The sequence below is a fragment of the Agelaius phoeniceus genome, chromosome 21 (genome assembly GCF_051311805.1).
Source record: "Agelaius phoeniceus isolate bAgePho1 chromosome 21, bAgePho1.hap1, whole genome shotgun sequence".
NCBI classification, from domain to species: Eukaryota; Metazoa; Chordata; class Aves; order Passeriformes; family Icteridae; genus Agelaius; species Agelaius phoeniceus.
Window position 1 is genome coordinate 7,934,952 of NC_135285.1, and position 23,412 is coordinate 7,958,363.

The following is a 23,412-nucleotide window of genomic DNA, read 5'->3' on the forward strand; positions in this document are numbered from 1 at the left end:
TCACCAGAAAAAAGAATACTGGGCTATTAATAATATACAAACAGGTATTTATTGATGGTTTGGGTACCACAACTGTGTAACTAACAGCAATAATTAAGAATTCACCTTGCAGTAGACCTCACTTTGTGGGCCTCAACATACTTGAAATAAAGATTTGAATCCCTGGAGTTTTGACAAAGCAATGACAATTTCTTCCTTCTTCTATCATAATTTAATTTTTTTAGCTTATTCAGTGTCTATTTCTGTTGAAGAAATTTAACTGATGAAGTTCTTCCCAACTGCAGGCATTTAGGCATTTGTTACCAAGGTTGTTTGAGCACAGTAGCAGGCATCAGGCACAGGGAAACCAGCAGCATTCCTGTACTTCCAGGTTATTGTAGCATTGTCTTTGGATTGATTTTATCAAGTAGCTGCTGTCAGTTTTGACTTATGTCCAAATTTGGAATGTGACATCAAACCAGCAAATGCTGCAGATGAAAGATTCTGCCCTGTGTTTTTTAAGTTTTACAATTTTTCTTGTTAGCTTTGTTCTTAACAGCAGCTTCCCACTTCTTTTTCTCCAGGGTGTAAAGTCTCATAGCTGCTTGTGCATCCTGGATCTGAGAGAGAACAGACCAGACAAGGATGTGAGATAATAAACAGCTAAATCTTCCATCATTTTCATACATCCTTCCAATTAACATTTCATGATCTCTTTTTACATGTAGGCTCAGTGCCTAGGGAAGGGGATAAATGGTGTATTTAGAGTCCAGGGCCCACCACAAGGCTGTGTATTTCTGATTGTTACTTGGAAAGTCTTAAGAGAATTTTGTCATTGATACAATATCTGTGAGCTCCCCTCCCAGTTTTGCTTCCCCAGTTCATTCCTCTTTTCCATCCTCCTGCCCACTGAAATAAAGGATGTGCTGAGGTTCAGCTGTAGCCTCTCCCACCGTTTACCAATCCTGCCACAGTGCACAATGCTGCTTTAGGTTAAGCAGATCTTGATCATTGCCTTTCCCCCTGGGAATTTTAACAAGAATTCAGAGTTAAGAAGTTGACTTGTGCAGAAGTTGTTTGTGAAATGAATGAACAGTGAGCAAGCTGAGATGACAATCTCACTGCTGCTGCAGTCCAAGCAGAACTTGCTGAGTTCCACTGGGATGCAGGCACAGCACTGGGGACTGAACCAGGAGCCAGAGCTGCCTGTTCTGAGCAGGTACCTACCGAGCAGTGCTCTGCTGTCTGCACCTGGACATTGAGCAGCTTCTCACAGAGCAGCTTCAGGGATGGCCTGGAGCTCTGGGGACAGAACAGATCATAAACCATGCTGTCTCACAGGACTCGAAATAACAGAGATGGGTGTTATATAGAAATATGGTCCTCAAAGAATAGCACATCTTAGTCTCTGCTGGTGAAATACCAGGAATAATTAATGAATTAGGAGATTTGAGTGTGCATAGGTAGGAAAGAAGGAACAGGGTGAGGTAAAAGCAAGCACAGGAGTGAGCAGCTCTGGAGTCTGTTAACTGAGCATCACCTTCTCTTACCTCGACTCTCTGTTTGAAAGGTTTGTATCTCTGTGTGTCCCTGATCTTCTTGTGAGGGTGATCAAGAAGTAGGACCTAGAAGAAATGACATTTTCAGTCCAAAATGTGTTATTGCATGAAACTTTACAGAGCTGAATGTGCAGCTGCCCATTGTTTCCTCCCATCCATTGTAAGAGACACTTAAAAGCCACGAAAGGACGAGACCCAGGGCTGGGCAGGGCTGCATTCAGGAGGTTTCCAGGAGCTCAGATGTGTTCCTTTGATCCAGAATGATGGATCAGAAACTCCATTTTCAGTGTCCCTTGATCCAGAATGATGGATCAGAAACTCCATTTTCAGTGTCCCTTGATCCAGAATGATGTATCAGAAGTTCATGTTCAGTGTACCTTTAGGTCATTCCGTAGGGCGTGTCCAACTAAAATCCTTCCCTGCAGGATCTCAGCCACCTCCTTCTGAACCGTTTTAAAGTCTTCACCTAAAAATGCCACACAAGGAAACACTTTCCATGAGCAACCATTGCATCTTTTCTGGGAAGGAACTGATCCTTGGGCCTGTTATTATTGTACAGTATACTGAATCTCTGCTTGCTAGAGCATAGAGAATTCCATAAAGAGAAAAGAAAATGATTTTTTTATACTATGTTCCACCAATTAATTCCTTCAAGGGTATAGACAACTCTATAAAGAGCACAGCATGAAAAGAAAATGATTTTTTTTTACACCATATTCCACCAGTTAATTCTTTCAAAGGTGTTAGTGATCACTGTATAAAAACACTTCTTCCCACAGTTTTTCTTAGCATTAAGTTAAATCAAATCTCAGCACTTTATTTTCCCAAATTAGGTCTCAAACTGTTCCAATCTCAGCCAATGAGGCTTCTGTGACAACCCACTGAACTCTCCCTCTTTGGGGGGACCCCTGGTACCTGAGTTTATGTTCTGAGGCCGGATGCCACTGACAGCTGTCCTGTAGTCTGTCACCTTCTCTGTGGGCTTGACATACTTGTCATAAACACACTTGCCAAACTGGTTGACGATGGACACCCGAGCCAGGATGCTGTCCTCGCCCTTGGGGCCCACCCCCACCATCTCACAGTCCATGGCCACGGCCCTGGTCAGCCTGGAAGGCAAAGGGACACCTTGGGGACACCTGTGCAGGAGCTGACAAGGGTCACACCTTGATGTGAGCAGGGCAAAGCCTGGCAGCAGAGGCAGGGAGATGTCAGCTCCCTGTGCAGGTCAGTTATCAGAAGCCAGTCTGATATTATTGTTATTGTTTAATTGAAGGGATGGGACTACAGTCAGGTTAAAAACAATTTACTGTTCAAATAAACATTAGTCTCAGAGGCTGTGAGATTTAGGAGAGTAAGTAATCAGTTATAGCTAAAGAGTAGTTATAAATTCTTTGTTACAAGACAATATATAACTTTCTAATCTAACAGACAGTTGCTACAAAGTTTATTTTACTTTTCTATTGCTTATTTCTACTGCACTGTGTACACTTTTATCTAATGGGCTATTATGTACATGTACACAGATGTTTCTGTTATAACTTCTAAAATCTTAGCTTACTTTGTACAATTACACCCTGACATTATAAACCCTTCACTATTTTATTAATACAGTTTTTTAACTTACTTAAGGTATACTCTTACTTACTACTATAGAAACATGAGTTTATGATTTTTCTGCTTAATGTCTGTGTACTTTATTTTTACATCAATCTAAGCTGCTTCTAAGGTTGCAGATCAAACCTTTCACTGTCTCTGGAAGTTTCTATCTTCCCATTCCTCACACTCTCATTCCATCCTTCCCCCTGCAATGTCACTCACCCATCAAAAGCCTTTTCCTTAACCAGCACCTGCTCCACAGACTGGCATTGCTCTGTTTCAAGCCCCAGGTTCCTTCTGGCAATTTTTGCTGCTTCAGGTCCTAGTGCTGCTTCAATATCTTTGGGATCAACATCATCAAACCAGATGTCAGCCCTAGGAAGAACAGATTTAATTACATTTAACACTCTCAAAGCAATCTGGTATCTGTTGTACAAAAAGTATGTTTACTTTTAAAACCAAGAGATAAACCCTGTGAAAATTAAGTCTATGACTGGCACCTCTGCAGGTTTCTTGCTGTGTCTGAGGAGTTGGGGCAAAAAGTTCCTTATTTCTTTCAGAATTTAGTCTGGAAAAGTGCAGCTGTTTGGAATGTACCTCTCTGTGCTCCTCCCCAAATAAATATTCACATCCAGGGCTGCTGCCTGAAATACTCACTCTTTGGGCTGCTGCTCCACGTGTTCCTCAGCTTTCCTCCTCTTGTGTTTCAGCTCATCCTTCTCCTTCACAACAATGCCATTTTCCTTTTTTTCTTTGCTGCATTTCCCATTGCTTTTGGTGCCTTTTAAGTTCTTATTTGCTGTAACCCCCTTGGATTCTGGCTTGGCCAAAGGAGGACAGGCTTTAGCAGCACCATTGTCCATTTTATTTGTGGATTTGGCCTTTCCCACATTCCCATTCCCATTGACTGCTGGGACTTCTGGGCGTTTGGCTGCTTTGAGTGGCTGCTTCTTTTTGGTGTCTGTTTGACCAGTGGAGATGGGCTTCTTGGAGTTATTTGCCTTTTGTTTCAGCAGCTAAAATGACATTAAACAAAAAACAAAACAAAACAAAAATAAAAAGATAAAGAGCCTGGAAAAGAGAAGGCTTTAGAGTGACCTAATTGTGTCCTTCCAGTACCTAAAAGAAGCCTTCAGGAAAGGGGGAGAGGGACTATTGACAAGACCCTGGAGTGACAGGACAAAGAGAATGACTTCAAGCACTGTTAGATGGATTTTGGGAAGAAATTCTTCTCAGTGAGAGTGGGGAGGCGCTGGCACAGGGTGCCCAGAGCAGCTGAGGCTGCCCCTGGATCCCTGCAGTGCCCAAGGCCGGGCTGGACATTGGGGTTTGCTGGGACAGGGGAAGGTGTCCCTGCCCCGTGGAGCTGCATTCAGGCACTGCCAGCATGGCCCCGCTGCTTCCCTGTCCCAGCTCCCCGGGGCTGTCCCCACCGCATCCCCCGGTCCCCCTCACCTCCTGCAGCGCCTTCCAGTTGGAGGAGAACTCCTGCGGATTGCGAGGGGGACCCACAGCCGCCATGCCGGGGCCTTTGGAGGCGGCCGCCGCTTCCCCGAGGGCCTTCCTCTTCTTCCTCTTCTTCTTGCTCTTCCCGCGGGCCACGCCGCTCGGCCCCGCCACCTGCGGCTCCGCTGGGCTCTGCTTGGCCATGCGGGCCTCAGCGGGGTGGGACCGGGACCGGGACCGAGACCGAGACCGGGAGCGGGATCAGGGGACAGCGAGTCGCACCCGGGCCGGCGCTACCGCGGGGGGACCGGCACAGCGCCGCACCACCCCGCCGGGAAACGCCGGCCCGCGCTTGGGTTCCGGGGCGGAGGGGGGGCGGTTCCGTGGTTCCGGGGCTGGGGGTCGCGGGGTGACCCCCACCCCACGCGGGTGTGTCCGCAGGGCCACACGGCCCCCGAGCCGCCCCTTGGCCCGCCGGGGCTGGCGCACAATCCGGAGAAGCCGCGGTCATTGCGCAAGGGCGGCCGCGCTCCAGCGGCCGGCGCGGCCGCGTCCCCCGCGGGCCCGCTCGCAGCGTGTTTGCTCAGGGGCTGTTTGCTCAGACGCTGCTTCTGCTCTTCCCTTCCGCTCCACGTTAGGCCTCGGGCCGAAATCTCTCGGTGTTCGGCTGGGAGAGCTCGGCTCGTCCGGCATGACCGTCAGCTTGGCGCTGCGGGCGCTCGCCGTGCTCCCGCTGGGGCTGTGCTGGCTCCCTGAGGTGAGTCTGACCTCGCAACGGCCCTTCCAGGAACGCTGCCGGCCTTCTAAGAAAAGCTAAAAGAAAAAAAAAAAGAAAAAGAAGAGGAGACGACGCGGTTCTAAGCCAAGCTCCGTCCGAGCTCGCTAATAACGAAGATAATGTGCAGCCCCTGCTTAGCCATGAGGGTTTGGCACTGGGGCTGCTGAGCTGTTCGCTGGCGTTCCTTCCAGCTCGGCTCCAGCGAAGGGAGAGCCTCATGTCCATTTGTTTTTGCTCTTCTTCTTCCTCTTGCAGAAATTCCTGGGCGCTCTGGATGCGGGAGATGTTCTGTCTTACTTTGGAACCAGCTCAGTGGCTGATGGTATGCAGGGCTCAGTGTCCCTCGGTTTAGAGCACGTCTGGCCCTTGGGTTCTAACCCTGTGTGGCTGGAAGTGCAGAGAACACTGATTAACAACCCCTGAAATTACCAGCTTTTGGTGTTTCTGAGTCCCAGTGCAAGTGAGACAATTGGGGTTTCAGTGTGAGTGGATAGAGAGATGTGTCAGAGCTTCAGATCTGCTCAAGGAGATGTGCTCAACCTCTTTGCACATTGCTGCTCAGTCCCCATTCTCTGTATCAGTGTTTTTCTTCTGACAAAAGCTTTAGACTAAGGGTAGCTCTAAATACTTGTTAATTATTATGATTATCTTTAATAAATGCACAAAGAGATTTGAATTCTGGGTCTGGATTGATGATAGCTCAGAATAAAGATGTTTTGAAGTTTCAAATCTCTAAAGGAAGGGTGTTGTCTCCTTGTGAGTTCACCTAGTGCTCATCCCAGTGTCTTTGCATTATGATAATTCCCACTCAGTAACAGTTAAAATCTGTAGGAACAAAGCTGTCTCAGCCTTTTTTAGATGAACTGTTCTTATTGAGAAAGCAAATGCTCCAATAAATTCAGTGCCAGTTTCTGTTGTGTGTTCCCAGTCAGATTTTCCTCACTTTGGGATACACAAAAGCACAGAAATTCTCTGGCTCTTGGCACCATGAACCCAAGAGGTCACAGTTGTCATTTTTAGGGTATTTTTCCTGGGGAAATAGACCTTACATTGGGTTTTTGTGTATCAACCTTCCTCATAACTGCTCCCCCTTCTTCTGGTCTTGTTTCATTTCTTTCAGTACCTGAGTTTGTTGTGGCTGAGCCAGCTTGCCCTTGTCAAGAAGAACATTTTGGGCTGAGGCCCTGTCGGGTCCAGCACTGCTCCATCCAGGCCTGGGGGCAGCTCTATGTCTTTGAATTCCTAGAGGACCATGCCCTCCTTTCCTCCTCCTTTGTGAGCAGCCAGGTGGTGAACTCTTCCTTTGTTTTACTGAGGAGATTCCCAGGGAGCTGCTTTGCAGGTGGAAAAGCCCTGCAGCCTCCTGGGGCCAGCAGCAGAGTCACTTTCTGTGAAGGGCAGCTGGTGAGTATGAGCAGGAACAGCCTCTGGGGCTGGCAGCTTCCTGCACCAAACATGTGTGAGCCATCCTCTGAATAAATCCTTGCCATCCCCATGGATAGCAAATATCTTAGGAATAACTCAGAGGTGGATTTTTATCTGCTTCAGCAAGGAGTGGTCACCGTGGGTGAGGAGAAGATTCACATCAGGCCAGTCAGGAGCAAAGATGTGGCTCTGCTGAAGGACCTCGGCTTCTCCAGCCCCCACATCCTCTTCAAAAGTGCTGCAAGAGAGGCAAAGCCAGCCAGAGGTAACAGCCCTGCTGGAAAAGCTGTCTCCCAGAGCATTGCTTCCATGAGCTCAGAGGGGAAGTTGGTGTGTACAAATACAGGAGTAGACCTGAAAAGGTTCCTCACCTCACCCAGTGTGTCTGATGTGGCTGGTTGTTATTTTGATAGCACAGGTGTGTTGCTAAAGCTGCTAGCAGGTGAAAGACACCACCAGAAGTGGGAAAGCTGAGCAAGCCCTTGGAGACCTGGACTTGCAGCTGAGTTATTGCAGTCTTTTGGGAGAGGGAGTGGATCTGTAGGACCTCTTATGGTGCGTTTGAACCTCCTGGTGTTCCTCTGTGCTGTCCAGCAGGGTGGGCTCCTCCTCGCCTGCACAAGAGGGCTGAGGCAGCTGTCAAACATCTGGAGCTGATGGTGGTGGCAGGGCCAGATGTTTACTTGTACCACAAAGAGGACACAGAACGTTACATCCTGGCCAACCTGAACATTGTGAGTGCCTCTGTGCTTGGGATCCTGTGCCCCAGGGTGGTTGGGGTCACCTGTCCCTGGTACAGAGCTCATGTGCAGGGCATTCCTCTGTGCTTCCCTGGGCATGAAATCCCCCAAATTCCCTTGTACAAGGAGTAAAAGGAGATCTTAGAGGATTTAAAACCCACATAGAAAATGTAACTCAATTTCATTACTAACGTTGCAACACAGGTAAAGAGTTTTCTCACCCTGGGATTGAGCTAAATCCATTCAATCCATTTAATATTTTACATTTCACTGTTTTATTTCTGTTGCAGAATTTTCATGTCTCTTTTTGCTATTACTAAGAAATTTTCTCTGTGTGTACTGCAGAAAAGTCTTTAGCATTCACTCTACCCTGTGAAACTTTTCATGCAGATTCTTCTCTCTGCTTCAGAGTATCTGACACATCCAACCACTTCTCATTGACAGACTTTTTAACATTTGTAGTGCATATGTTAGTGTTGCAGTGAGTGCAGCCCAGTTTTTGGGAACAGGGAGTGGGAGTCCCCAAGGCCCCTTGTTTCTTGAATCCTTTCTGTCTCTTCTCAGGGAGCAGAGCTGCTCAGAGATGCCTCACTGGGGGCTCATTTCAGAGTTCACCTCATGCAAATGCTGGTTTTGAGAGAACCAGAGGTAAGGGGAGGGCTGTGTTTGAGGCCTGCCCAAGCTCCAGGCTGTTTGGAATGTGCAATGTGTGCCTTCCCTCCAGGCAGAGGTGAACATCACCACCAACATCACCTCCTCCCTCATCAGTGTCTGTGAGTGGAGCAAGAAGGTGAACCCCCAGAACGACTCTGACCCCCAGCATGCTGACATTGTCCTCTACATCACCAGGTGCTGAGCTCCCTGCCCTGGGAGGAACTGGGAAATAGGATTAGGTCATTTTAGTCAATTCTGCTTGTCTGAGGACATTTGGATTTTTTATGTTTCTATCATAACATTTGAGCAGTGGGCACTGGTGTCAAAAGAAATGTTAGATGGCTGGCAAAGCTAGGCCAGGAAAGCTCGGATAAATTCAGCTGAATGTCTAGACCTGGCTTTTTTAGCTCTGGGGGGTTCTTTGTTCTTTCCTCTTTATGTCTCCCTTACTTTAGGTTTGACCTGGAGTTGCCTGATGGGAACAAGGAGCTTCGTGGAGTGACTCAGTTAGGGGGAGTCTGCTCCTCCTTCTGGAGCTGTGTCATTACCCAGGACACTGGCTTTGACCTTGGAGTCACCATAGCCCATGAGATTGGGCACAGGTCAGTAGGAAACTGCCAGAGCAGCCCAGCAGGTTTTATTCAGGTAAAAACATCCTCCAGTTTAGGAGAGAAGCCAAAGCACCTCTTGACATAAAAGGGAATTCCCCATGGATTATTCTAACTCTTTTGGTCATCTTCATGGATTATTTTGGAGAGAGTTCCTTCCATTTCTTGCATTCCTGCATGTCCTGTGACAATTAGAAGCTGAAGAGAGGAGATAAATCCTTTGTGACTACAGTAGAAGGAAGGGCTGCAGAGGGAGCTCAGTCCTTACTTAGAGAAGGGAGGCTCCAGCCTCTGGGTTTCCTCTTCTCAGGGCTCTGTGCTGTTTCTGTTACAGCCTTGGCATTGCCCACGATGGAGAGGGGAATCTGTGCAGCAGCAGTGGTTACATCATGGGCTCAGCAGGAAACCACAACAGCATCGACCTCACCTGGTCTCCGTGCAGCCGGGAGCAGTTCCTGGCCCTTGTCAGGTAAGGGAATGGTTGAGTTCTTCAGCTCCCTATGCTGGGAGCTTAGGAGAGAAAAACTTAAAGAATAAAAAAGTTTATTGAAAAATGAGGAACACTGAAAAGCTTGGGGTTTGTTTATTTCTTAGCACTTGTTGCTGAGGTTAAACCCAGTTTTTGCTTCATTTTGCTGGAAGTGGCTTTGGTTGGTGCCTGACATGCCTGGGCTGGGCTGGATTTCTCAGACACTGGCTCAGCCTGCACATTTTATTTACAACATCAGAGCATCCAGGCACTGCAGACTGTGCTGGCTGGGTGCAGGACAAGAATGGGATAAAACTCCAGCAGCAGGGAACTGTGAGCATCTCCAGGCAGCTGCTGCAACTAAATCCATCCCAGCCCACAGCGAGCATGTGTTGTCTGGGAAAGCAGCAGCCAACTCCCAGATGAAACTCAGCACAAGTCTGCAAACATGTCCTTGTCCTCACTACCCACAGCTGGGAAAGTGTTATTCCTCATGTTTCTATCAGTACAGGCCAAACAAGCTGCTTGAATGACCTGCCGGCCATGGACGGCAGCATCCCGGGGTGGAAGCCTGGCTTGTACTATGGAGCAGATGAGCAGTGTAAAATTGCCTTTGGGAGTGTGGCCACAGCTTGCACCTTTGCTGACACCAATGTTGTAGGTAGAAAGTTTCTTTGTCCTGCTAAGGGCAGCTGGGAAATGTTCAGGAGCCAAAATTCGGGAGAACTGGCTGGCAGCGTTTTTATTCTGAAGGGATCGAAGGTGCTTTTCTGCCACAGGTTTCTTGGCAAAACTTTCAAAATGTTTCCCTTCTCTTCATCACCTCCTTCCTCCACATAAATCTCCTGTAAGGTTTGCACAGTTGGGTGCTGTTGTGCACAGCTGGGTGCACCCACTCAGGGTCCTGCCTTGGGGAATTCTTGTTCACTGGATTCCTCCAGCTTCCCTGCCACGGCCCAAATCCCTTTGTCTGGGAAGCACAGCGTGTTTAATAGCTGCCATCTGGACATGTTTTGTTAATGAGGAAACACTAAGGTGGGTGAAACTTTAATTGCTTCAGTTGATCATCTTCCAGCATGAGAGCTGGTGATCACTACAGTGAGGATCTTTTGACTTGCCCACAGCTTTTGCCCAATTGCAGGAAAAATGAAGGAACTTGCATTATTGGGTGTCTGGGGGAAAACCTGGGACATGCCCTCTTTGGGCTTTTGGGACTGTGTTGTTGAGCCTGACTCCCTGAACTCCCTGATTTTCTTGTCACACCAGGACATCTGTAAAGTTCTCTCATGCCATGTACAGCCAGCAGACAAATCCAGCTGTACTCGCCTTCTGGTGCCCCTCCTGGATGGAACTGAGTGTGGCATCAACAAGGTAAGGAGGCTCCCACCAGGACTGGGTGTGGGGGCTGTGGGGCTCAGACAGCAAAGCTCTGTCAGTGTCTGGAAGGTACCTGGCACTCACTGCCCCTTGGACAGGGAGCTGAAACCAGTCCTAAACTGGTACCATCATGTCCTGATTTTGGTCTTTCCACCCTGTCTTTATCTCTGGAGTTGTTTTGCAGTTCTGTAGCCTGATATCTGAGCCCTCCTTCTACTGGAAATGACCTGTGTGCTCTTTGCTTTGACCCCAGCCTGATGTTAGACCCTAATTAGGAAGGGGACTCTTCAGCCTCTTGTCAGAAGGTGCCTCATTCACCTTGGGACTCTGTGTTACTGGCCTGCCAAAGACAGGGACTCGTGCCAACCTTTTAGATCCCAGCCCTGCCGTGTTCACTGCTGCCAGTTCTGTGTGTTCTTGCTCCTAGTGGTGCTCCAAGGGTCAGTGCAGCTCTCTGGAGGAACTGAACCCCATGGCTGTGGTCCATGGGCGCTGGTCTGCCTGGAGCCCCCTCTCCCCCTGCTCCCGCAGCTGTGGTGGGGGGGTGGTGCTGAGGCAGCGCTTCTGTAACAACCCCAGGTGAGATGTGGGCACCTGCCTGTGCTCAGGGCCTCAGGGCTGAGTCTTCCTCTTGGCTTTCCTCTTGCTTGCTGCCTCTGTTGAGGAATTGTGTCATTTCCAGGCCTGCTTTTGGGGGCCAGGAGTGCCACGGTGCCAGCATGCAAGCAGAGATGTGCAATACACAGGTAATGGAGCTCAGCAGCATCTGCACTTCTGTCTCACTGTTGAGCCCTTTGAGGGATGGGTGTGTTGTGACTGTCCTTCCCACAGCTGACTGCTCTGGTAAAGATCTGGTGTACAGGCTCCATCTGTCTGACAGCAGGAGAGGTATTTGTGCCATTGAAGGCAGCAGGATTATTTAATAGCATTGTTCACATGTAATGAAGCATTTTCTCTATGCCCCATAGCAGGACAGATGCTAGGAAAATAGTGACTCACAATGATGGTTTTCTTCAGATGGGCTTTCTTGTATTGTTCCTGTTTTCCTTATCTATTTATTTTGTATAAATTGCAAAGATATCAGCTTCCAAGCACAATTCCCTGCATATCCTGCAGCCTTCCTTTAAAGTGGTTTTCTTTCTTTGCAGTTGTTTGGGTGTTTCAATCACCAGGCACTGCATTTTGCCTTTAGCTAGAGGGTTAAATGTCAGTGCTCAGTCACTTCCTTTCCTTACACAATTATCTCTCTGGGATCCAGGCCTGTCTGATCACCCAGCAGGACTTCATGGCTGAACAATGTGCAGCAACAAATTTAAAGCCACTCTACCTTGATGTAGAAACACCATCCTTTTATACCTGGACTTCTGCTGTTGGCTTTGCCAAAGGTAAGGAATGTCTGGAACCTCAGTTTGTGCTCATGGACCTCTGTGCTATGGAATGAAAAGGCTGTTTCACTGAGTGGTTTTAGTTTTCACATAAAACCTGAGTGCTTTCTGAGAGATCATGGAATCCCAGAATGGTATGGCTTGGAAGGGGCCTTAAAACTCATCCCACCATGGCAGGGACACCTTCCACTATCCCAGGTTACTCCAAGCCCTGTCCCATCTGGCCTTGGACACTTCCAGGGATGGGAGTCCACAACCTCTCTGGGTTTTTTCCCATTGCTTGATGAGCAGCCCTGTGCCTTCCTGAAAGAATAACTCCTTCCTTGTGCCTGCCTGCTCCAGGGGACCTGCTCTGCAAGCACATGTGCAGGGCTGTGGGCAAGGAGTTCATGGTGAGCCGTGGGGACAATTTCCTGGATGGAACCAGGTGTGAGCAGGATGACACAGAGCACCATGGGGATCTCCATCTGTGTGTCATGGGGAGATGCAGAGTAAGTGACTGGGGACTCCAGGTGAGCCCTTGACAAGTGATCTGCACCACAGAAACCAGGGGAAATTGTGCTAGGAAAAAACAGTGTCCCAAACAACAGAGTGAGCTCTTCTCAGAAGAGAGTTTTGTTCTTGGTGTGTTGGATGGAGTCCAAAAATCTACTGTTCTGTCTGTGCATCCAATGCCCTCTAGATAAGACATTCTGCTAATTATGCAGTAAACACACAGGGCTATTCTTCCCTAATCCAAGAAGCAATTGGTTTATGTGTTGGTGGAGGAGACATCATTAGCTGCTCAGCTTGCCTGCTGTAATTAGCCCCATAAAATGCTGAGTGTCTTGGAGGGAAGTTCCATGACTTGAGTCACTGAGTCAGTGGCAAGATAAGGAGCAAAACCTGGGCATCACAAGTCAACAAATTGATTTTTGGAGTGTTGCTGATCAAAACTGAAGTCTAATTTCTGGAGTTTTTTCCTGGGTTGGACCTGAGGAAAGCATTCTTTCCTGATGACCTTGGATCCAACTCCCCCGCGCTGTCTGCGTTTTAGGAACTGCTCAGTGCTGACCCGGCTGGATGTTTTCTGTTGTTTCTTTACATTCCCAGAATACTCCTTGTAAATTTTATGTTTTTCTCATTATCCTCGTGCTCACCATGTTTTGTGAAGTGTTTCCCCCCATGAACAGCAGAGGGTGTAGGCACAACCTGTTCTGATTTTGGCTCTTTCATTGGCAGCAGTGATAAATATGCATGTTATGGCAGCTTCCAAAGCCTGGGATCAGTGGCTGCAGCATAAATTCAGCAGTTGCACATGTTTTGCTGTTAAGCCTGCTGAGATCCTCCTGTAGCTTTGTGTAAATTAGTCTTGTTCGTGGGAATGGGGATAGAATCTCTCATCTGAGTTCCATGGGACTGAAGTGATGTGAGCTAAGTTTGGCTTTGGAGTCTGGGGAGCTAAAGATTCCTTTAGAACCTGCCATTCATGTTTACTGTCCTCTTGGGCTTTTGTTTTTTCCTTCCTTCCTCCCTCCCTCTAGAAAGAGTTCACAGAAGAGAGCACAGAGCTTTGGGTTTAGGTCACAGGAGAGATTTTTTGGGCTGCTTCTTATGGGAAAGAAAATGTCACAGTTACTGAGAGTTGTGCTCTCAGCTAAGACCTCCCAGCCCCTGGCTTTGCATGTGCTGCCCAGTGGCAGCTCTAGGTACAAACACATCTTTTCCTTTGTTGTCTTCCTAAATCCAGGTTCCAAATCAAGAGGGCAGTTTCAGGAGCTCAGGAATGTTGCTTTTGCTCACTTGTTTTCTCAGAACAGGCCAGGCTGACAGACTCTCCCCTCTGCTCAGGCATTTGGGTGTGATGGCCAGATGGGCTCCAGGAAGGCCATGGATCCCTGCAAGGTCTGTGGGGGTGACAACTCCACCTGCACCAAAGTGAGTGGATCCTACACAGAAGGAAAAGCTGAAGGTGTGTAGTCCTCCCCTCAGGCTCTGTTTGTGTGCAGTCAGTGTTCCAAATCTTCTCCCTCCTGCTTCTGCTTGGTTTTATTTTATGGAGGGTATGGAGATGGATTTTGGGAGGTGGGCAGAATGCCTTTTTTGGTCATAATTCTCTGGATGTGGGTCAGAAATGTAACTGTTTGGGAAGTCCCATAAATTGTTGGGAGCTGGGGGTGATATCAGATCACAGAATCATAAATATCCCAAGGGATCCACAAGGATCATTGGGTCCAGCTCCTGGCCCTGCCCACCAAGCCCACTATGTCCTTGAGAGTGTTGTTCATGCTTCCTGATTTGTTAAATTTGGGAACTGGTCTGGCTCTTGCAGTCTCATGTAGAGATCTTAGCAGAGAACCCAAAAAGAACCAAAGAATTTTGAGAAGAGGACACAGGATGCAGCTCAGCTGTGCTTGCTGTGTCACCATCACTGTGTTCAAGGAGCAGGGTCAGGGTGAATTTAGGAGCTGAGCTGCAACCCCCATCCTTTCCCAGAGAGTTCCAGTGATGGAGGGTGACCACATCTTTCTCCTTTCCACCCTTCCAGAGTATGTGACATTTCTGTCCCTGCCCTACAACACCACCTCGGTCCATGTCACCAACAGGAGGCCTCTCTTCACACACCTGGGTGAGTGGAATGAAAAGGAGAGGAGGGGATACAGGCAGGGCTGAAAGGAGCTTGTGCAAACAAAGAAATGGAATTTTTGGTGCTGCATTTTGCTTGTGGGATGCTCTTCAGTGGGAAGCCGTAGGAGCCATGCTCCATGGGATCTGCCAAACTTGGATCAAACTGGTTCCTAGCAGGTGGGCAGCCAGCACCAGGGGATCCTGGTGACCACATCATGTCTCCTAACCTCACTGCTCCTCTGGCTTCTCCAGCTGTGAAGGTTAAAGGAGAGTATGTGGTGGCTGGAAAAGGGAAAATCTCACTGAATGTCACCTACCCATCAGTTCTGGAGGACAACCAGATCAAATACCAAGTGTTTCTCACCAAGGACAACCTGCCAAGCCTGGAGGAAATCCATGTGGATGGGCCAACACAGGAAGAAATTGAAATACAGGTGAATGAAAGCAGCAGAGTTGGAAGGTGGCCAGTCAGAAGTGGCCTGGTGTGGGTGGCTTTGCTGCAGAATCCAGGTGTGGTGAATTCAGGTGTCCAAGGCTGGGGGAGATGGTGTTCACTGAAGAGTGATGGGATTGCTGTTCTTGGGAATGGCTGGGGGTTGGCACTGGGGGTGATTGTGTGTGGAAAACCACACTGAGTTAAACCTTCTGCTTGGCTTATTCACTTTCAGTGCCCAGAATTCACAGGGTGGGTGCTCTGACTGCATCTGGCTGGGACTGAGGCACTGCAGTGAGGCTCAGGACTGGATGGAAAGAAGGAAGACTGGCTTCTCCTTCCTCCATCCTAAGAAATAAATCCAAGTTTTCTTCTGCACTGACCACAGTTTTTCCTTCCCCAGGTCTACAGGAGGTACACAAAAGAATATGGCAATGCCACCAACCCAGACATCACCTTCAGCTACTTTGTCCCCAGGGAGAGCCTGAGCTATCTGTGGATTCCTCAGCAGGGCCCATGTTCAGTGACCTGTGGGGAAGGTGAGGCAGCAGGACTCAGTCTTGACTTTTTATGGAGACTTCTCCTTTGGTCTGAACTGAATTTCAAAGCAGATTGCTGGAAATGATTGTTAGTGTTCAACTGAACCAAAGAAAAAAGTGCTGGAGCTTTTGAATTAAATGAACTAATCAGCAAATGAGCTGAATCATCAAAATGATACTGAAAATGTTTGATCACAAAGAGGATTTTTAAATAGGTCTGAACTGAACTCTTGGTTTTAAGACTAAATAATTTTCTCAGATTTTTCAAAGTTACTGAAGACTGTAATTTGAAGTTGGCTAAACATCAGAAGTCTGAGACCAAAGGGGTATCTGGTGTCTAACTAAAGCCTCAGAGCTAATTATGAAACTTCCTTCTTTGAATTCTATTCCTGTGCCATGGCTAATCCTTTCTGTCTCCCTGAAGGAATCATAATGCAGATTGTAACAGCTCACTCTGATAGATGGCCTGACATCTTGTTTACCAGATAATTCAGATGACACTGGCAGGCCTCTCAAGACTTCTGTGACAAGGATTAAGAAAATGCATTAATGAATATTTATGGAAGTCAATCTACACAACTAGTTATGCCTGGAGAGCTTTTCTCCAGCAAATCCCCTAGGTGAAGTGATTGCTGAAACCCTGAAGTAAAGAGCTCAAAATGCTCCAGAGCCTCCAGCTAATGCAGCCACAACAGAAAAAAGAATGAGAAACTTGGGACTTAAAATAACAGAAAGTTGGGAATCTGGGCTGAAATTGCACCTTGAGAGCTGAAAGTGATGCACAGGCCCTCCTCAGCAATAATCATTATTTGAAAACCAGGAGGGTAGAGCAAAGATAAGGCTGCTGATGGATTCTGGACATTTAGTGCTCAGGGTCATGGTCCTTGAGATTCAGGAATGCCTGGCTCTCCTTGTAGCTCATTCACTGAAAGGAGACTCCTTTTAGCTTTGCTTGTAATTTCTTTGAGTTTGACTTTTCATCTGCTTTGCTTTTTATGTTCATTATTGTTAAAAATCTTCTCTATAGCTGTAGCTTATGAATATTTCATTCCTTGCCTGCTGCAGGCACTGGAAGTCTCCAGTTTCTCTCCCAGTGCCTCTGGTTTTGGCTGTTGCTGATGCCTTTGGGGAGGTTGGTGCTGTTTGAGCACGAGGGCTCTGTGATGATATTACCTGGTCACTTCTACACAATGGCATTTAAAACCAGCTCCCTCCTAGAGCTTTTTTTGCTGTCCCTCATCAGTCAGATCATTAGAAGTAATTTGTTCCAAATTAGGATTGGTATCTTTGTTCTTTCAACCAGCCAGTTTAGAGCAACCTCTTCCATTTTGGCAGTGGGTTATCAATCAAACTTCTCCTCTGCTGGGGTGCTCACCTTGGAAAATCACTTTAAAACTCTTGAGGGAGGTTATTTATCAAAGAAGCAGTTTGTGTGTTTAAAGGAAGTCTGAATTCCCACACAGCCCATTTTCTTACCCAGGTGATCAAGTAAAGCAAAATCTCTGCATCTTCCTTCCATAACAGAGGGGAGCTGTTCACTTATAACTTTAATTCCTTTTCCTTTTGTGTCCCAGGGGTGCAGCCAGTGGCTCATGTGTGCTTTGATCAGACCAAGAATGAAGTGACAGAGGATCTGAAGTGTCTGGAGCTGCCACAGCCCCTCCCAGAGCACAAGCCCTGTGCCATGGAGCCGTGCCTCTACAGGTTGGTGTTCCTGGGAGCTCAGCTCAATTCCTGCCTTGCTCTGCTACTTAACCCAGGCTCTGTATTTGTGTTGTCAAGGCCAAAAAAAAAAAAAAAAAAAGAGAAGTAGGAAGTTGTTTTTTTGTAGCAGGTCCCAAACCATGTTCTGCCTTTCTTGGTCCTGGTCCTGTGAGATAATTGAGATGTCAGCTGAAGGAATGGGAAATAGTCCTTCAATGTTTTACAGTAATCTGATAAATGAAGATATTTAAGGGTATATCCAGAAGAAATGCCTCTCACATCCTTTCCAAGATGGTGCCAACAAAGAGGCACCATCTTTGTGTTGATTATTTTTGGGAGGAGGACCAAGGGCCAAGCCTGCCCAGACATTGCCCTCAGAGACCTTTTAGTGCTCAATAAAAAATGATTGCACTGTGAACTATAGCCCCTTAGCTTAGGTGCTTTTAGTCCTTGGAAGGACTTAAATTGTTCTCTCAGTTACATCCAGACAAGGCTTTTGAAACAGAGAAGCTGAATACCCTGCATGACCCATTTCTGTAAGCAGTGGCCTGAGTAATAAACCTCCCTGATGCAGATGGGAGATGGGGTGATGCAGCTGCCTCCCATTTAGGTGGAAGATGTCTCAGAGAGATGAATGCTCTGCTGTCTGTGGGACTGGAGTTGCCCAGCAGAACCTGACCTGTGTGCAGTTCCATGATGGCCTGGAGACTGTGGTGGATGACAGCCTGTGCCCAGCAGAAGAAAAACCCCTCTCCCTTGTGCCATGTGTGGTCAATGTCTGCCCTCTGGGCTGGGACAAAGTGAGTTTGCTGGCTTGGCTTTTCAGGAACCTCACTGGGAGCTTTGCACTTTTATCTACCACTTAAGAACCACCAGCTTACTCCTAGAGAGTGGTTTACACCACTGCTCTGCCCAGTTAAAAGCTCATCCTGTCACTTTAGACAGCTCCATCCCTCTTTAATTGTGCTGCTGGATCCCTCAGTTCCTCGTGGTGGTTTGTTTAGGGCAGCTGTTTTTTGCTCTGTTCTGAGGAGGAAGATGCACACTTACTTCAGCCTCTGGAGCCACTTGGGCATGTCCAGCTGGAAAATCAGACTGTGTATGTCTGGAGCCCTGTAGCTGGGGAGTGTTCTGTCTCCTGTGGTAGAGGTGAGGCCTTTCTGTGCTGCAGGGAAATGTTCCTTGGCTGTAGGTGTGAGTTCAGTGCCTGGGAACCTCGGGGCCCAGCTGGTCTTTCCCTCTCTACAGTTCCAAGAGTAGCTGTGATCACAGTTTTTTTGGAACAGAATAATTGGAGGGTGGTCTGGCTGTGCTTCAGAGCTGGGGGGATGAGTGCAGTTAAGAGTGCCATGGCTTGGGCAGAGTTTGCTTGTTTTGTACACACAGATGTGACACTTCTGACCTATTATGAATCCTTGCATCCAAACCACACAGTCAGATTGCTTCCCTTCCTAGGTAAGACTCAGCTGCACTATGTTTGTGTGGCTTTTGACACCAAAGAAGAAACCCAGGAGGAAAACTGTCAGCCAGTGCCAAAGCCAGAGAGCAGGGTGGAAATCTGTGAGCTCAACCCCTGCCCACCAAGGTAAAGCAGTTACCAGGAGACAATGAGACAGTGAGGGGTCCTTCCTTTCTCTCTCTGTCTGCAGGGACATGATAAATGAAGGGTCAGGCTACTCTTCCCTTCTTTGGAAGCACAGCCAGCTGCAAAAACTGTAGCACTGCTCCATACTCAGCAAACTCAGAGTCTTTCCTGGGCTGGTACATCTCAGACAGAAATCAGTGAAGTCCTCAGAGAAAAACTGAAAACCTCTCAATCCCTTATTACTCTGAGGAAGCAGGAGCAAATCTACAGCTGCAAAAGGTGGTGACACATTTGCCAGCTGTGCAATTTCCACTGAACATGAAGGAAAGTAGCAAGAATTAAATATTCTCAGAATCTGGAACAGCTGCTCTGAAAACTGAAGGAAATGCATTGCACTTTCCTTAGGATTTGTGGTGAGCTTGCCCTGCCCTGTTTGCTGTGGGACTGGAAAGCTACTGGAACTTTTTTTACAGGATGCCACTCCCAGAGCCTCTGGGTCTGATCTTGATCTGAGAGTGCAGTGGTGTGTGTGTTTTGGAGGGAGATAAGATTGTTTCTGCAGTTAAACCTGTGTGTGTCACTCTGGGGAGGGCGGTGATGGACACAGAGTAAGATTCAGTGTGCATCTGAAATCTGTGGGCTCCTGGCAAAATGGGAATGCCCTCTGTATCCAACTCCAAACCTGCCCCAAGCTGCATTCCAAGCACCACAGACTATGTGAGGCAGAGGATGAAGAAGGAGGAAGGGTGAGGGAGCTTCAGTGCCTTTTCTGCAGTGAGAGACAGGGTGGGGATTCATCCCTAACTCACTTTTTGTCCTCCCTGCCCTGTCAGGTGGAAGGTAACCCCGGCTGGGCCCTGCTCCTCCAGCTGTGGGCTGGGCTTGGCAGTGCAGCTGGTCACCTGTGTGCAGACCCTCCATGGCCAGGAGGTCTTGCAGGAGGAACATTTGTGCCCTGTGGCAGAGAAGCCCCTCACCAGTGTCCCCTGTGTCATCCGCACGTGCTCTTACGAGTGGAGCTTCAGCGAGTGGTCAGAGGTACCTGCTCCCCATCAGATGCAGAAGTTTTCCACCTCTTCCCTTCCCTGAAGGCTGCAGGGGAGAAATAACAACTTTTGCCTTGTCTGTTGGCTTCCCACAGAAATGCTAAAGTGTTTCCAGGGGTGTTTTCCATCCTTTCCACTGCCCTGTGTTTAGCAGCCGTAGGTTTGCTTCCCACCTTCCTCAGCTCAATTTTTGGCTGCAGCCTAGCAATGGTTTTGGCATGTTTTCTCCTGGAATGCAGATATTTTGGGATTTTTTAGGAAGTGGTTCTGCAATTTAAATATATAGTTTGGAAGGTCCCCTGGAAAGGGGGGCATCTTATAGCTGATGGAACAAGAGCACTGACAGGGCAAATGCTAGAAGAGCATCAGTGAACCCCCCCAGATCATGCACGAGCTTATCAATGCATTTATTTCCAAAGACCACCTGGAATGCAGGGATAAAAGCCTGTGGGTTTCTTCTTCTGCAGTGTTCAACATCCTGTGGGAATGGCATTCAGACCAGGCAGGATTTCTGTCTCAGCTCTCTGACCCACAAGCCTGTGAACCCCCTTTTCTGCCGGCACTTCCCCAAGGCCATCGTGGTGCGTGGCTGCTCTGCAGGGCCCTGTCCTGAGCAGGGGGGGACCCAGTCCCCTGGGGCACAGCTGCAGCCAGTGACACCAGCCACACACCTGCCAACAGCTGCAGCTGCCCCAGAGCACAGACACAAGGACCTGGGTGTGCCTCTGTCTGCTGGGCCCCAGGAGCAGACAAAGCCCAGTGGAGGTGAGGAGGACACAGCCAAAAGGAGCTTCTTGTGTGCAGCTGGGTGTGGGGATCCTGCCTCCAGACAGGGACAGGAGCATGGGAGGGAAGACATCTGGCTGGGAGGGAAAACCTGCTGTTCCAGCACGTCCATATTACCTGAGCTAGGAACAGTGACTTGCTTCCCTGTGCTTCCCAAAACTCTTCTGGCTTGGGAGCCTGTGGGACAGCAGCTCAAGGCTTCAGGGAGTGTTTAGACAACACTCTCAGGCACATGGTGTGATTCCTGGGGTAGTCCTGTGCAGGGCCAGGAGTTGGATTTTGATGATTCTTTTGTGGGTCCCTTCCAATTCAGGATGTTCTGGGATTCTGTGACTCTTCCTGTGCTTTACCTAGAATATGTGACCTTACCTGTTCATTGTGCCACAAAGGGAATTGTTCTCCTGTAGTTCCTTCTGGGTGTGTTCCTCACCTGTCTCTGCTGTCCAGGTGTCTGTGGAAACCTGTTTCTCAATGCCACTGGCATCATCAACATGACAGGCGTGGAGAGCAGGGACTGCACAGTGGCCATCGGGCGTCCCCTGAGGGAGGAGATCTCAGTGACCATCCTGGAGAGCTCCCTCAACTGCACTGCAGGTACTGCCTGCAGCTCTGGGCTCCAGCCTGGCCCTTTGGCAAAGCTGCATCTCAAGCTGCACCTTTTCTGGTGCCTTGAGAAGCTCTGGCTGCCTCAGAGCTTCTGTAGTCTCTGAAACCATTTTACTGAGTTTTTCTGTTCCACCATGTTGGTGCCAGATGGAACAAAATGAAGATGCTGCTTGTCCTCCCCTCACACAGTGGTTTCTTACCTGGTTTGTTGGTAGATATGAGATGAAAGGAGCTTATGGGGTTAAAGAAGCTGCTTGTTTTGGCCTGTTATAAAACTAATGTACCCTCTAGCTGGAATCAGCAGTTAGATTAGTTAACTGGCCTGTTCTCATGACAGATTTTGATAAGATAGAAACAAGATGCAGAAATTACTTGATTCCAGACCTGTCTAAGAGAGACTTTGGCTTTTACTTGAAAGAAAAGTGTTTCTAGGCCCTGTGCTCATCCGTTCCAGGTGAGATCCTGCTGTTTTCTGGGCGAATGATGTGGCGGACAGGCTGCAGGAAGCTCCCTCTGTCACTGATAAATTCCAGAACCAACACACTGATTGTGAAACAACGAGTTGTGCTGCCAGGAAATGGGGTCATTCTGCAGTACAACAGCAGAACTGCAACCAAAAAATATTACCAAGGTACTGTACTGAAAGTTTTGTCTTGCTTTAGATTAAGGCCCACAGAGTTCCATGAATGGTGGTTGCCTATGGAAATCTATGTGAACCTTGCTTCATTTTTAGCAGCTAACAATGCCCTTCTTGAGGAGTGTTGGATTCACTATTAATTGTGGACTCCTCTTTTGTTTTAAAGCAAACCCCTCCAGGTATTTGCTGATACTTGAAGGTCCCCAGCTGAAAATCCCTAAAGAAACTGTTCTGCCTGTGTTTAATTTAAATGATTTCTTCCTTGGAGGTGCTGGATGCTTCTCTAAGCCATTTTCTCTTGCCCCTTTGCCCTGCCAGACTGTGACCAGCAGCTGTTTGGCCCCCAGGGTGAGATAGTGAATCCTGTGCAGTTTCCTGCTGAGAGGCAGGGGCTGGTGTGCCGGACGTTCATCACGGTGGCTCCGCGGCAGCGCATCTCCATCCGTGCCCTCAACGCTGACCTGGGCCCTGAGGGCAACCAGACTCACTTCAACTACATCCTGGTGAGGAGGCAGGAACCCCAGGGGGATGGTTGGGATGGGAACAAACCCATCTCCACTAGAAATTTCCACCCAGATACACAGTTCAGTCACAAACCAGGGACTGGGATCTCTGTTGTGTTCCTATATCTGATGGCAATGATAATTTCTGATATCTACTGTATTTCTTCTAACCTTTGTAGCACAGCTTTTCCCTGAGTGACCAATCTGCAAGTCTCCAGTATTTTTAAGCACTTGTTTCATGTCTGGCCTGCTGAGATAAAATGGTTTGGTTTTTCTTGCTGCAGGTCCGAGATGTCAGCACCATGAAGACAGTGGTGTTCCATGGGAAGCAGCAGTTCCTCTGGCAGTCAACAGGAAGCCAAGCTGAAATTGAATTCCACGAGAATGTTAAGGATCACAGAACCCATTTCTGGGCTGAATATCATGCTATTGAGCCTAAATAAAAGCACTGCCCTGAGAAAAGCCCAGTTGGTCACTGCTGCCTGCTCACAGCACACATTTAATCTTCTTGCTTCCTCATCTGTTGAGTAAGAGCAATGTCTGCTGACTCCTTTGGGATCTCAGTCTTGATAAAGATCATACAAAACCCATGTAACCCCCAAATATTTAGCAAATCTTCCTCATATGGGTTTCCTGTCTGATTTGGTTGGCATTAATGCACTTTACATGTCTGCAGGAGGTGACTTGGGCACTGGAATGTGTCAGGGTCCTGCCTCTGTAATGTGGTGGGACCTTTTAGGAGAGTCATTTGATTTCTTGGTCTTCCAGTATAAACCTCTGTACAGCACAAGTAATATTTTAGCCATTAAATTCACTCTCTTGCAGTGTAAATGCCCCTCAAAACTGAGGCACAGTGAAGTTCTGGAATGGAATAAAAAAGGCACAGAAGTGTGAGTGTGAGGATAAACTGCCAGCACAAGGAGATGTGTGGGGTGGGCAGTGCCACC

The 23,412-nt window shown here is 48.1% G+C and overlaps 2 protein-coding genes across 3 annotated transcripts; one reads left to right on the top strand and one right to left on the bottom strand.

Moving 5' to 3' along the window:
- Positions 1-30: 30 nt before the first annotated feature.
- Positions 31-5,514, bottom strand: REXO4 (REX4 homolog, 3'-5' exonuclease). Its single transcript, XM_054646243.2, has 8 exons — positions 4,593-5,514; positions 3,795-4,153; positions 3,360-3,512; positions 2,454-2,647; positions 1,916-2,004; positions 1,530-1,604; positions 1,207-1,281; positions 31-599 (listed from the first exon to the last, which is right to left on the bottom strand). The coding sequence occupies exons 1-8, from the start codon at positions 4,785-4,787 to the stop codon at positions 498-500; spliced, it is 1,242 nt and encodes a 413-aa protein (XP_054502218.2). The 5' UTR covers positions 4,788-5,514; the 3' UTR covers positions 31-497.
- A 1,557-nt stretch (positions 5,515-7,071) lies between these two features.
- On the top strand, positions 7,072-22,930 carry ADAMTS13 (ADAM metallopeptidase with thrombospondin type 1 motif 13). 2 transcript variants are annotated; one of them, XM_077189025.1, is made up of 24 exons: positions 7,072-7,520; positions 8,091-8,174; positions 8,251-8,375; positions 8,636-8,782; positions 9,123-9,257; positions 9,764-9,914; positions 10,524-10,628; positions 11,062-11,213; positions 11,317-11,380; positions 11,893-12,019; positions 12,362-12,510; positions 13,850-13,970; positions 14,547-14,627; positions 14,879-15,060; positions 15,463-15,598; positions 17,173-17,302; positions 17,913-18,102; positions 18,334-18,887; positions 19,721-19,925; positions 20,401-20,698; positions 21,167-21,313; positions 21,780-21,956; positions 22,281-22,465; positions 22,750-22,930. In XM_077189025.1, exons 1-24 carry the CDS (start codon positions 7,443-7,445, stop codon positions 22,906-22,908), a joined length of 3,882 nt encoding a protein of 1,293 aa, XP_077045140.1. In that variant the 5' UTR covers positions 7,072-7,442; the 3' UTR covers positions 22,909-22,930. The 2 variants fall into 2 exon arrangements, with proteins under 2 accessions (XP_077045140.1, XP_077045141.1); XM_077189026.1 differs by lacking the exons at positions 7,072-7,520; positions 8,091-8,174; positions 8,251-8,375 and having other exon boundaries at positions 8,620-8,782; positions 9,769-9,914.
- The last annotated feature ends 482 nt before the right edge of the window (positions 22,931-23,412 follow it).